We start from the raw sequence: 14,871 nt of genomic DNA, 5'->3' as shown, positions 1-14,871 counted from the left end.
TTGGAAAGCCCAAGCAATCAAAAGGAAAGAGGCTCTCAATTCCAAGGAGAGAGTTGGGAATTTAGGTGTAGTGGTGGAAAAGGAACCACTCTCTTAACAACTGCATCAAGAGCGGATCTGCTATATACATGCTGCAACATCAACTATTTTTAATAAGTCTAGGACAAGGAGTGAGAGGTAAGACAGGCAGGAGTTCAGGGAAGGATGCTCAACATGTTAGAACAGAAACTGTGGAGAAAGTCTTCTTCCATTCCAGGTAACAAGCTTCATACTGTGCCTTGGGATTTCCTTGGAAATAACTAAAAGCTTCAGCATACAATTAAAAATGCCAGGCTCCTATAGGGCAGAACCTGAGAGGCCTTCTACATTACAAATGGCAATTACAATTCTCTAGCCAAGCCAAAGGAAAGAGTAAAGGGTTCGTGTCTCTCAACTCATGAGAGATCCGGGAATCTAGTCCTAAACTTTAGAGAAAACATGATCTTGTGTTTGGAAACCAAACTGGCTCAACCCCTGGCTCTGACACAGATTTTCTATGAGAAGACATTTCATTTCACTGCATATCAGTTCTCCTTTTATAAATGGAAATTACAACAATTATTTTGCTTTTTGATTGCAGGCCCTTTGGGGCACAAACTGTCTCTGACCGAGCATCGTGGCATGCTTGTAGCTTGAGAGCTTAACTTATCCTGGCTGGGGCCTCTGGACACTACTCAAGTAAGTGACAATAAATATGATTAAAGGAAATATCACAAAGCTGGTTGACTTGCCTTCCCATCTTTTGATTTGACAAGACACAGATGGCCTATTCCAAATGAACATTTCCTGACTTTAACTGCTAGACAGGACTGACAAAGCACTATAATTTATAGTTCTGACACAGTACAAGGCACAGAATGGCCAGTTCTACTCAACAGGCTGTTCAGAGAATCAGCCTAGCTTGTCAAAGTGTGATTTGTTTTTCGTATAACTGAACAGGGGGAAGTGTATAAAAGAACTATCAAGCAAAAATGCAACAAATAAATAGCAGTGAAATTAATCTACTAACCATCATCTATAGTCAGGTTGGAACAGCTGCAAGAAGTTGAACGGGCTGCACAAGTTGGAGAAGCTAAAACAAACAAAACCCTCGGGCTTTGAAAGCTAATAGGAAAATTATGACCTGGGCCCTAAAATGACTCTTCAGTCATAGAACATTTTTTGCATCCTGGCCATTTGAGTTTATTTCTGGACTGCCTTTCCTTTTTGATCTTTAGAGGGTATTCAGTCAGGGTCCCTTCACCTCCCTGCTGCTGGATTTGAGGCTTGGCAGAATGTTAGCTCAATGGTATTATCTTCTACTTACAGCATTTCCATGGAAACTCCTCCATATATCACAACAGGAATAAGGTCTTTGAGAAATACAAGGGGGCAGGCCAGGAAGGGAAGATACTATAGCTACACCCTAGAGAAAGCATACCTGGGGACTGCTTATTTGGATTATTGAGTAGGCATTAACTGGGTTCACACTCAGCTGTGTACAGGGCACTTGTGGGCAGTAGGCATGAAGTCCATGAGCATTCATCTCTGGAGAAAACAAGATAGGGATCAGGATCCACCATGCAGACATTTGCCCTCTGTATGTGAATGGCTATGGCCTCAAATATGAAAGTTTATGAACCCCTTTGGGGAACAATTTGAAGGTAAATCTACAGATTCTTCGGTGTGCATTGCTCCTTATGCAAGGGGGAGAAAACACTTACAGGAGGGAAATGGTCGCAAGTATAACTCTGGTGAGGTGGCAGAGGAGCCAGTTTTATATCTTCCCTTTTCTCCTTCACTTTTTATTTAGCATCCATCTTTACAATGCTGTCACATCCACCTGTAGCTACCTGTGGACTTGACACTCTCTGGGACAGCTACCAAACTTATTTCTGAGCTACAGGCAGTCCTGTCAGTATTTCTTCAGCGCTCCCTTTCCATTGCTTGAAAATAATGAGGCTGTCCATCTCGCCCACCATCCTAGCTTACTTTCAATTTCTGCTCTCTTCCTCCTTTTCCTCAGGCCTACACTTCCACTTTGTATCCTTCTAGCAAGCTCATCTTCACACATTTTCTCTGCATGATTAAACCCTTGTTCTCTTCCACTTACTTCTCTTTCTCAAGGCCATTTCAGGACAGCAACTGCAACATTCCATCCTTTTTCCACTCCTCGCTGCACTATCAGCCAGCATATTATATCTGTTTGAATTGTTTTGCCCTTGCTCCAGGCCACGATCTCCTTGAGACAGGGTCTGTGCGTCCTTGTACATTTTTGCAGAGCTGAGCACACTGAAGTGCTCAAACAAAAAGAACCAGGGAAATATTTTTAATGCTCTTCTACCCTTCTAAAGATACGGTAAGGGAAAGATGGAAGCACTGTAATGCTTCTTTACACCTTCTCCCAGCATTTTGTTTATTCAAAATGCCCAAACTTCACCTTACATAACAGCAATGATGTTTCAGGTGTTGAGAGACAAGGATTTTTTGGCGGGGGTAGTGCGGGGTGCTGTTAAACAATTTATAGCACCAGCTGCACGGTTGGGAGTGATTTTAGACACTCTTTGGGTAGGGACAAACATTACACATAAACCAGTTTAAGTGATCCAAACTGGTTTAAACCTGTAACAGAACAGATGTTCGGTGCACATAAACCAGTTTGAAAATGGCTGAAACCGATTTGAGATAAACCTGGTTGAATGTAGTATCAGAGTTAACTGATTTGGCTCAAACCAGTCTATGCAATGTCTGTCCCAGGCCCCATGCTGGTTTAAGATAAGAGTCCCCCACCATGCCACCGCTCCACAGTAGGGCTGGCCCTTCCCCTCTGCATCTGCCTGACTTCTCCATGCTAATCAGGGATTATTCCCTCCCGGCCTCTCTGCTTTACACAGACACCTTGGCATTAGCTAGCAGACCACATATTGGCTACAGGCCATGCTGTGGGAGAGACAAAGGCAGACAGGCTTTTTGGAGCTAATCAACAGGTTAATGTCCTTCCTTGGAAACACTGTTTGGGAAGAGCTGTTTGCTCCCCTCCCTCCCCCTCACCACTCTCTGCTAAGCACAAATCCCGCCCTCCCCTCTGCCATGCTGGGTCTGTGCTAATCAACAGATAGCTGGTAAAGTCTCTCTGTTTTCTTAATGGGGCAATAAACACTGAGATAAGGATGACAAACACTGTTATCATCTTCCCCCTTCCTCTCCCTCCCCCCCACGCTTCCATGCCTGTCAGTTTGCTGCAGACTCGGACAGTATAAAGAAGCAGGGACAGGGAGATTGAAAAGCTTCGTATCATCAACAGATGCATGCACTGCACACACCCACCTTGCCTCAGAGTGCTAGCCCAGGGCTGCAGGCTGGCAACACTCCCGCCCCTTGAGCAGCAAGCAGGGAAAAGCCTGGGACTCCAGGCAGGGTGGGGGTTCACACCGCTCCCTAATCAGAGCGCTGCTGGGACCTGGCCATACCCCCTCAGTTTAGCTCTGTGGAAGGGCAGGTAGGGCTGTTCTAGCGCCCCCCACTTTCAGCCTGAACCACGGGAGGCATGTGCCTGTGTTTCCTCAGACCAGAGGGATTGTCTGTATGGTTGGAAACCTGTTCAGCCTAGCCAGGTTAGACTAACCTGCAAAGGTTGAATCAATTCAGACTCAGGCTTTTTGAATGTCTGTCCCTAGCCTTTGGGGCACACAAGTACCCTTCCTCAGATCTGAGAAAGAAGCAGATACAACTTGAGATTTACTTCTTAGATCTGAGGAAGGGTACTTTTGTGCCCCAAAGCCCATCTAAAATCTCTTCCAGCTATGCAGTTGGTTCAGTAAAATATATCCCCCTATCCCACCCCCACCCCACACATACACACAAAAAATCTTTGCATCTTATGTATTTCCTGGACCGTAATGGCTACAACATCACTCCACCACTACCACTCATTTCAGAGGATGAGCAGTGGTAATATGAGCCTCTCACCCACTGTTTGAAAGCTCCAAGCCATTGGCCTCTATATTTTCAGCTGCCCTAAGAATCTATCATTCATGCATCATGAGTTCTATTGACACAAACATATGTAGGATCACTTGGTTACCTACAATCACAATTCTAGAACTGTATCACCTGCTTACACACTTAGGAGATCCCTTCCCTAAAGACCATATCCACTTAGAGTGAATTGAGATAGGGAGGAAGCAGAACAAGTATATCAGGATCAGCCAATTTTGCCTCCTTCCCTCCACACCCCTACCACTTGCATCCCCATTATTGTTAGAGAATACAAATAATGTTTGTAAATGAGCACAGAGCCTACGCAAAGCAACTTGCCTTTGAGCTACACCTCAGTTTATTCTACTGATACATAATTTGATTTTTTTCACACCAAGGGAAGTTAATCATACATAGAAAGCATGGTTTTTCATTCTAAAAATAAAGTGTAAATCTTAATCACATTCCCAGGATTTACTCCTACAGCACACTGCACCATTATTTTAATAGAGTTTAAAAAAAGAACACTCACCCACCCACCCACCCCAAGGAAACTGGTCCCAGTCCCCCCGGACACCACATTTCTGAACCAAGAAGTGAAGTAGAGCACTGACATGCTGGTCAGGGCTGTCTCATTCTTTAGCGGTACTTCAGAATAGTCTGCTCCATACCAGCTGAGGACAGCTGAAGTGATCTTGTCACATTCTTATCCTACTCCTCAGAGTCAGCAAGCAGCACAGGAATCAGATGCACCGGTTCTGCCCAGCTCTCCAGAGTGGAGACATTCTCAGCTGGTCTGATTTAGTTGCCTTCTTGTCCCTTTGCACCACTGGAGCAATAAGGCTTGGTTATGTAAGAATACTGATGTCACGGTTTTAACGCTACAGCAAGCACTCTCCTGTAAAAACAGTCTTAACTTATATTGTGCAACATGACTGGTAAGCAGTAGAACCAATTCCAGACAAATTGTCTGGCACAGTAGAGGATAAAGGATCTTCCAGGCTGTTATGTCTCCTGGGTGGAAATATGGTGGAAGTAAATCATTTCAGCTACTCGTGACTCAGAAATGAAAATGCTTTTTACATGGAGAAAGTGTTTCTGCTAAAACTTTAAATGTTTCCCTTTTCTGAATCTATGCACCCTGGTAGTCTGCTTTGAGAGTTTTCTTCCCAGGCTGCCTTCAGTCTTTTCCCCCATTATGCCCAGTTATACTGTGGTCACATACCAGCTTGTTGGGCAACTTTCACAGGTGGATTTTTGGTGCAGGTGGGGATATTTGCTATTTTTGCATAAGAAGCAAGAAAGAAGTGTGAAAATTATGACTGGAAAACTGAACATGCGGTGCACGATATCTTTAAGATTTTGAGTCACAATTAAGTTTTCCAAGAGAACAACCCAGTTCATGAGAATTCTCAGGCCTTTAATCAAAATAACATTTACAAGATATAAGGACAAATACATTAATGCTTCCAACTTCACATTTCATAGAAGCCTAGAAAATTAGGGTTGAAAGGGACCTCAGGGGGTCACTTCGTCCAAACTTCTGCTCAAGGCAGGACAAAGCCAAAGCTTTGTCTAGCTGGGTCTTAAAAATCTCCAAGGATGGAGATTCCACCACCTCTCTGGGTTACCTGTTCCAGTACTTTATTACCTTCCTAGTGAGGAAGTTTTTTTCTAACATCTAACCTAAACTTCCCTCACTGCAGCTTGAGACTGTTGCTCCTTGTTCTGCCATCTGCCACCGCTGAGAATAGTCTTGACCCAGCCTCTTTGGAACCCCCCTCCAGGTGGATGAAGGCTGCTATTAAATCCCCCCTCAGTCTTCTTCTCCAGGCTAAATAAGCCCAGTTCCCTCCGCCTCTCCTCATATGTAGGGACCTACTCAAATTGCAATTTCACTATTTTTGCAGGAACCATGAAAAAGGCAGTTTCCACAATTTTGCACAGAATTGCCAAAAAAACTTACTAAAAATAAAATTCTGGATTCCCAGTGGGAGCCAGCAGTCACTTGCAGCCCAGCCTAACAGCCCGCCGTTGGGGTGGTAGAGGGAAGCCAGTGACACAAAGGGTTAGCAGCTCAGATGGTGGCTGGTGCCCTCCTCCCTCCACTGGTGATTGGCTGAGAAGACTACCTTTTGTGCGGCCCCATCTCTTGCTGCCAATTAGTAACCAGGGGTGGGGCCACATGAAAGGTAGCCATCTATGTCAATCAGTGACAAGGGGCGGGGCTACACAAAAAGCAGCCCTCTTGGTCAATCAGTGTTGACGGACGGGGTCACCAGGGCCCCTTGGTCAGTCAGTGGTGTGGGGGGATCTCACTGCAAAAAACCCCCACAAAAATGGTAACTGGCACGATTAGCAGCTGACAAAATCACCTGTCTGCTGCCTCGATTTGGGTAGATCCTTATTCATAAGTCATAAGCCCAAGTCCCCTAACCATTTTCATTTCCCTCCACTAGACTCTCTCCAATTTGTCTACATCATTTCTGTAGTGGGGGTCCCAAACCTGGACACAGTACTCCAGATGTGACCTCACCAGTGCTGAATAGAGGAGAAGACTCACTTCTCTCAATCTGCTGATAACACTTACTAATGCAGCCCAGTATGCCCTTAGCCTTCTTTGCAACAAAGGCACTCTGTTGGCTCACATTCAGTGTAACCTCCAGGTCCTTTTCTGCAGATCTGCTGCTTAGCCAGTCAGCCCCCAGCCTATACTAGTGCATGGGATTGCTCTGTCCTAATTGCAGGACTTTCTACTTTTCCTAACTGAACCTCATGAGATTTCTTTTGGTCCAGTCCTCCAATTTGCCAAGGTCTCTCTGAATCCTATCCCTACCCTCTGGTGTATCTACTATTCCCCCCAGTTTGTGTCATCTACAAACTTGCTGATGGTGCACTCCATCCCATCTTCCAGGTTGTTGAAGAGATTGAACAACACCAGTCCCAGGACTGACCGCTGGGGCACTCCACTTGATATCAGCTGGCTGCCAACTAGACATCAAGCCATTGATTGCTACCCTTTGAGCCCAATGATCCATCCAGTTTTCTATCCACCTTGCAGTCTTTTCATCCAACCCAGAGTTCCTTAGCTTGCTTGTGAGAATATTGCGGGAGACTTGCCATTGGTAAATCCATGTTGTTTCTAATCACCTTCTTCTCCTCAAAGTGCTTAGGAATAGATTCCTTGAGAACCTGCTTCATGATTTTATAGTTTCATAGTTTCATAGATGTTAGGGTCAGAAGGGACCTATTAGATCATCAAGTCCAGCCCCCTGCCCTGGGCAGGAATGAGTACTGGGGTCAGATGACCCCAGCCAGGTGTCTGTCCAATCTCCTTTTAAGCACCTCCAAGGAAGGGGACAGCACCACCTCCCTTGGAAGCTTATTCCATATTTTGGCAACCCTCACTGTAAAGAATTTTTTCCTGATGTCCAGTCTGAATTTGCTCTCTTACAGTTTGTGGCCATTATTTCTAGTTACCCCGACAAGCACCCTGGTAAGCTTTGTATCCCCTATTTCTTGCTGGTCCCTCCGATGAGTTTGTAGGCGGCCACAAGATCACCTCTCAGCCTCCTCTTGCAGAGGCTGAAGAGGTTCAGATCTCCCAGTCGGTCCACATAGTGTTTTTTCTGTAGGTCTTTAATCAGATGAGTGGCCTTCCTCTGAACCCTCTCCAGGCCACCCACATCCCTCCCAAAGTGCGGCGCCCAAAAATGAATGCAGTACTCCCACTGCGGCCTCACCAATGCCACATAGAGGGGAAGGGACTGAGGTGGGGCTGACTGATCTTATGTTTCCCTGGATCCTACTTCTTTTTCTTAAAGATGGGCACTATATTTGCCCTTTTCCAATTGTCCAGGACCTCTTCCAGTCATCACAACTTTTCAAAGATAATGGCCAGTGGCTCTGTATTCATATCAGTCAACTCCCTCAGCACCCTTGGGTGCATCACGTCTGGCCCCTTGGTCTTGTACACATCCAGATTTCTAAATAGTCCGTAGCTTGTTTTTTCACCACTGTTGGCTGCTCATCTTCTCCCCAAACTGTGCTGCCAAGTGTAGTAGTCTGGAAGCTGACCCTGACTGTGAAGACCAAGGTAAAAAACAAACTAAAAAACATTAAAAAAAAAAAAATTAAACATATCTACCACAAATCCAACAGATACTAAGACACAGTCAGTTAAGAGATAAATTAGGTAATTAAAATATGTTTTTTTCAACATATTAAAAATATACAATGTAGAATACAATTGTGGATTTCAATGCATTACGCTTATTGACAAAGGAAGAAAAATGTTATGACATCATCAGTGTAACCCCATGCTACAACACAGTAACAGATAATATATACGGCAGGAAATGTTTTTGGACAACTGTCAAAATTAGAATGGAAACACACTATTGGTCTGAGTTTCACATGTGCTCAGCATCTCTGGACATCAGGCTAAGTATTATCAAAATTAAGGAGGGGAGAATCAAGCTATAATCTCATTAGTCTAAGAGAATTTAGCAGCACATTTGATGCAACTAGGGCATGGAAAATTCTGAGCTGTGATTGGAAATGTTCACCAGTTTACTAGTGGAGACAACATCAAGTCCCAAGCTCACTCCCTCTTTTCCTCTAAGATGCAGTTCACCTCTTGTTCCCTGTTGTCAGTGCTAGTGAAAAACCCTTTCAGAGAAGTCTATATTAATATAGGTATTTACAGTAAAAACCAATTAAGTGTTTCCCTGTCTGACCACTGCAACTCTTCCCGTTCAGACACAAAATGAAAATAGTCTATTTTATTTGAAAATGGATAATAATTTAAGATATATGGAATTTTTCAATATTTTGTATAAATGCCCTGAGCAAGTATTCCACATCTTGTTGCAGCTTCTGACTGATAGACCTTGAAGGCTTTCGCTTTAGCATCTTGGCTGCGAAAGGTACTGAGATGAGGGTCAACTTTCTCCAAAGAGGGCAAATGACAAAGTGGAGCTGATTTCACAGGCCGTTGGTGTTCTCTCAGCATGCTGCAGTATGTCTTGTATACTTTCCCATGGGGCATTATCCTCTTTTTTTGTTCCTTTTGAATGTAAGTGTTTTCCCGTTGTTCCTCCACCCAGATATCCTGGAACCGATGCTCGAGAACATCTGTGATAGGGGTATGGTGGCGAGGTGGCATTCCATATGTCATGGCATCTGGCAGGCGTGGTGGGTCCTTTTTAAAGTGACGTTCGTCATCTTCGGGGAGACGGATATCATGGGTTTGGCGGTACCTATAGTGTTCCTTTGCTGTGATAAGGCCAGCCTTGACTGCTTTGTGGTTCATAGAAATAAAATCACGTGGCATCTTCTTTGGTGGTTTTGGTGCAACTTTCATTACATTCCAGTGGCCTATCGCTTCAGGAACTCCCCCCTCATTGGGAAGACGTAGTCCATACACAAAATCAGACCCTGGCAAGCGTGTACAAATTTGGCGTGGCCTTCCCAGCTCTGGCTTAAGGATGAGGTGGTTCTGGAACATGGTGTCTCTCAGCACCCCAACTCTCTCATTTTCCATCCCCGATTGGATATCAGCTGCGATCAGGGGGATCAAGGGTGGGGGACAGATGTCGCTAACACTGCATCTTCTTTTCTTTTTCTGAGGGAATCTGTGATCCTTGGATGCTTCCATTGCCAATCAGTGAGAAGCGAGCAGAGATTGTCACTCCCAGCTCTCTTGTCCAACGTGGGCAACTGAACTTGTTAGCCCTACAAGCCTAACTCTAGATTCTTGTGACATCACAAACCACACAACCTTCTTCCTGATGTCTTCATGATGTCATCAAAACTGAACATATTCATTGGTTGTCGTCCAGTCGCTATTGGCAACAGTAAGGTGCAGGTGACTGTGGTTCTTCCTGACAAGAGGGAGTGATAGCGCCTCCCGGAGCCAGTACAACAAATAGAGGGAGGAGGGTTTAGCTTGAAGGGATGGAAGATCCCTGAACAACTGGTGCCTCCCGTGACTGGGGGGCACCATGGTGGCAAGTGGGGACTGCCTGCAACTGCTGCTGCAGATGCCGCAGATGCTGCTGTCCGTGTCAGCAGTGGGGGGTACGGGTGCAAGTGGCGACTGCCCGCAGAAGCTGGCAGCGGCTTTGGCGGTGGCCAATCTCAGGGGGGGCATGTGCCCTCCCGTGCCCCCCCTACACATCACCTATGGGAAGATCCGTGTGTCTAAGGCAGCTCAACCCCACAGGAATGTTACTAAACCATCCCTGTTTTAATGGCAATGACCTGTAATCAGTGAAAAAAAATATTTCTGAAAAGCAATTTTAAAAATTAAATGTCAAGTTAAAAGACCGTTGTTACAGCATGTCTAAGAGAGAATTTCAGACCAGGGTACCACAAATGCCACTTCCACCAATCATGCAGTTCAAACACAAAGCCAGACAGCTAATGTTTCAGCACTGAACTGTGAGGAGACCCAGGTTTTTTCAACAGCTCTGCTACTAACTTGTGCATATAAATGAAGTAAATCATTTAATCCCTCAGTACCTCTGTTTTCCCTCCTATCTGTTGTCTCTTGCCTATTTAGATTCTCTATATCAGGGACACTCTCTCAGAGCCAACAATGCCCTAAGCTGAGATGGACTCTCCAAGACTACAGATAATAATATCTCAGCAGGAGGAACTTTATGATTGTCCAAAAGAGATAATATTACAGTTTAGGGCTTGACTGGGAAAATTCCTTCCAAGCTAGGACTCCGGTCTCCCCCTAAGCATGAATTTCTAGTCACCCTAAGTTGTGCCTAATATTTGTAATTACTCATACGATGTTCAAAAAAACCTCTTCTACTCGCAATGCAGAAAACATCAAATTAATTTCCTTACTATATTTGCATTGATAGAGCTAAACATACATTTCCAGAACAAGAAGGCAACGTTAGAACAAATCTAACCTGAAAACAGAAAATTAAGCTTTGACAATTAACTTACTCTTAGATATTCAAGTACATTGCAGAAGTCAAACGTAAGTTATATACTGCAAAATATGAACTTGAAAAAGAAATCAGAATCGAAACTTTATATTATTTTTATTTTTACAAGGACTTCAAATTTTGCATTTACTCTATATTTTTCTTTAGAGAAAGCTAGGAAATTTTTGCATATTAGCTTTCAGAGGGTTCTCTTAGTAACACCAATTGCCAGATAGCATGTACTATGACATATTTCTGGAGCCTAATTACAAAATCTTTGCAAAGGGAAATTAAAGTGAATGTGCAGAAACCATTTACCAAATTGAATCTCAGAAACTTTTTATTTTAAAATATTAAAAGTGATTGCGTTTTATCAGACTTCAAAGTGAATGCACCCGCAGATGCCCACATATTGCATAACACACATACACACACATGTGCAAATGACGTGTGTGAATATGTATATATGTACTATGTGCATGCGTGTGAAGCCATTTTGATTTACTTCAATGCAAAGAAAGCAGTTTTGTACAAGTGAAATTGTATCTAGGTGGTGAGACTAGTTCAGTGAGGAAAAATATATATGTTTTTTAGGTCTGAGTGATAGACCCCCGAATGCCATGTGCAGTAACAGAATAGCAATCTCACCAAGGTCATATTTCTACTTATTTTTTATATACAAAAGCTATATTATTATTCCCTCTGCTTCCAAAAGCAACCACGTTCATTATCCTTTTAACATTAAAACAGGTCACTAAGAAAAAGAAGAAAAAAAGAAACACCCCATGCCAGCGTTTTAAATGTTTCCCCCATCAAATTAAAAAAAAAAAAAATCTTACGGTATCTTTTGAAGTTCCCAGTTTCTTCAGCCCATCCAGAGGCAGCAGGTCTGCTGAATCCTTGTGAATAAACTGAACTGCCTGTTTCATTCTCCTTTGCTGTCGGAGAGATGCAGCTTCCCTCATTTCCACCTCCTTCCTACTAGGCTCAGTGAGGATACCTGAATAAAACATCTTCTTGTCTGTGCACGTCTCACTCTCACTGAGTAGATGCTACACTCCCGTATAGAAATGAGCAACAAAATGATTTATTGTCTGCACTTGATAACGGAAGCCTCATGACGTTTCAAGATCAGCAGGTACTCCAGCCAGTGCAGCATGGTAAAGGAGGGGTTAGGCACATTGCAACGTGCTGCAAACAACCCGCGTGAATTCAGACTCAGTCTAGAGGAATAATCAGCACTGTTTCATCTCACTGGCTCCTCTGAAAAGAAGAGTTGGAATGACTAAATAACATTAGCCTTGGGCACCACCCTGTCTTTTACATTACACCAGCACGTGCCTTTGAGTTGGTTCTAGGAAAATAAATGTTTCAGAAGATGAGCTTTTGCAAACAAAACCAGTTTGTTCTCTAATGAAATAGATGTGATCTTAAAAAAAGAGAGAGAGAGACAGAAACATGTGTAATATGAAAATACAGTGGTAGCTCTACAGAGAGAAGGCAGGACAGAATGGCACCACATAGTCTAGCTTTATAAAGAGTTCATTTGCTGCCTTGTAGAACTCGGGGATAGATAATCTGTGTCTTTTTAGTACTTCCAGAACCAAAGGGTGTGTCTACACATGTACTTTAATGCACATTAGTCTATTTTAATGTGCATTAGAGCTTCACAAAAAAGTGCTCTTTAGCTAATGTGCATTAAAACAGGCAAATGCATGTTTTTCTACTATCTCACAATGGAGGGCACCTATACATGAGCATGGAGGCTGCTCCGATGCACTGTAGTTACAACGCATTGGAGCAGACTCGATTAATCAAGTCTGCTGGAGCATGGCAGTTACTGCGCTCCAGCAGCCTCCTACATCTTGTGTGTCAGCGTCCCTGCACTTAAAAATGGGGGTGGGATACTTGAACTAAAGCTTGTTGAACAAGCTTTAGTTCAAGTGTTTGAACATGTGAGAAGGCTTTCTAGATTGGATTGTACCTGTACAATAACAATATATAGATTTGTATGACTGATCGGAGGACACTTTTTACATAGTAATACCATCCAGGAACATAAAAATAGCAAGAGCCAGGGTGGAGGTTTATGTCAAGCACGCTTTTGTGCGCGTGTCTAAATACTTAGAAGAGTCTGACTTGTCCATACACTATTGTAGACAGGGATTATACTGTTGTGTCCTCCTCTACATCTGTGGAGCCTTACTTGCTTTGAATCACACAAGGAGCTTCATTTTCTCCACATGTATGCAGCTCATAACTCAGATTTTAGATTTTATGTACAGCTCAGGCAGGCTTTTGAGGCATTTTGCAAGTTTCATGGAACTGGCCACGTGTCTTAATACTTAGCAATGGAAAAGAATGAGGGAGGAAAGGAAAATAGTGTAAATAGTGATCAAAACTAATTGGGGTGGGAGCAAGGACAGGAAAAAAGCATAGCAATGAGGGAAAGACAAGCTTCTCTCTTATTCAAGAAACTAAGACTAAACGCACAGGTAGACAAACAAGTTCTACATTACACAGGAGAGATTTCCATTCATTCCCTTACTCCTCCTGAAGAGTATCTTACTCCATGTCCCACTGACATCAATAAAGTAAAGTGCACAAGAGAAAGGGAATTGGTATAGATCATTTTGCAACCAGGAGCTCACTTAATGCCTATCTTTTACAGATCAGTCTAGTGGTAGCAAAGTTGATTTAATAATATACTCATTTATCCCCATATATTTTAAACTTAAAAACACTTCTGGTGATAAGAAGGCACTGAAGGCCATTCGTCCAAGATGGCTATCTTGGCAGATGATGCCAGGAAGGCTAACGATGACTAAATTAGAGTGAAAAATTATTCAAACACATACATCACCATAAAGCATGTAAATCAGACAGCATACAGATAGGTTTCAAAGATATCTCTCTTCCAAGACAGATTATTACACTGACGTTGAGAGCCTCCTAGAGGTGTGCAGACGTCAGTATACACCACTGTTCTGTGGTGATGATCAGGAGGCACAGTTCTGTGAATCACCTGACATATTTGATCTCTATAAGCAAATCAGGACTGAAGACAACTGCACATTCAACATATCGAAAGCACTGTCACAGACTAAACAAAATTAAGCTCGGAATACAGAATGCACTGAAGTGCAGGGCAGTGCCTTCCTAGTCTTGACGTCAAAGGCTGTTAAAGTATAGACTGGCTTACACATTCAGAAAAGCTGTGTCTGCGCTCAAAGATAATGAGCAGAACACTCCCAATGAATGATACATAAGTGTTGATAGATGGGGGGCACAACCCCATGCTGCTGCCACTACCTCTGCCCTCAAGGTGCTGGCTCTGGCCAGGCTGCATCTCCAAGCCCTGCCATTGGCACAGAAATATGGGGGGAGGGGGGGCACTTGCCCCTTGTACCCCCACACATGTTGCCTATGCCCAACAGACAGTGTGAACATAGACAGGATTTTTATTTTCCTAGCATACTTGGAACAGGGGCCTACTATATAATGAGCCATTAGAAGCAAATTTGCCTTAGAGCAAGGGTTTTCAACCATTTTTAATAAGGGTACCCCCAGTGGCCCCCTTTTTAATATGTGTACCCCTGGAGGGGGGGTGGCGAGCGGACAGACGCGGTGCATGGCAGGGGAGGGTAGCAAGTGGTGGCAGCGCAACATCTGTGCAGCCCTGCTCCTGGGAGGCAGCAGCGCAGGGTGGCAGTGCTCCATCCCCACCTGCCCCCACATACCCCCTGGGACCTTTCAAAGTACCCCAGGGGTACACATATTCCCAGTTGACAACCCCTGCCTTAGAGGATAAACACATCTTATTTTTCACCTTAGAAACTATTTGGCATGACTACATTTGATGAAGAAAAACCATAAAAGTTCATACTAAAATTGGTAGGTGACATTGATATAAAAAGGATCCACGAGG

At 43.7% G+C, this 14,871-nt stretch overlaps 1 protein-coding gene and 1 pseudogene across 3 annotated transcripts in view; both read right to left on the bottom strand.

Annotated features, from left to right (window-relative positions):
- The window catches only part of NRIP3 (nuclear receptor interacting protein 3), a 35,096-nt gene extending 23,048 nt beyond the window's left edge, over positions 1–12,048 (bottom strand). For all 3 annotated transcript variants that reach the window (XM_006018210.3, XM_006018211.3, XM_025197412.1), the window contains exon 1: positions 11,783–12,048. In XM_006018210.3, coding sequence (XP_006018272.1) covers positions 11,783–11,956 — 174 coding nt within the window. In that variant the 5' untranslated portion in view covers positions 11,957–12,048. The remainder of the gene's footprint in view (positions 1–11,782) is intronic.
- On the bottom strand, positions 8,822–9,659 carry LOC102369533 (annotated as a pseudogene).
- Positions 12,049–14,871: the final 2,823 nt, after the last annotated feature.

This window comes from Alligator sinensis, unplaced genomic scaffold, assembly GCF_000455745.1.
Source record: "Alligator sinensis unplaced genomic scaffold, ASM45574v1 scaffold502_1, whole genome shotgun sequence".
NCBI lineage: Eukaryota > Metazoa > Chordata > Crocodylia > Alligatoridae > Alligator > Alligator sinensis.
This window is presented reverse-complemented; position numbering and strand designations above follow the sequence as displayed.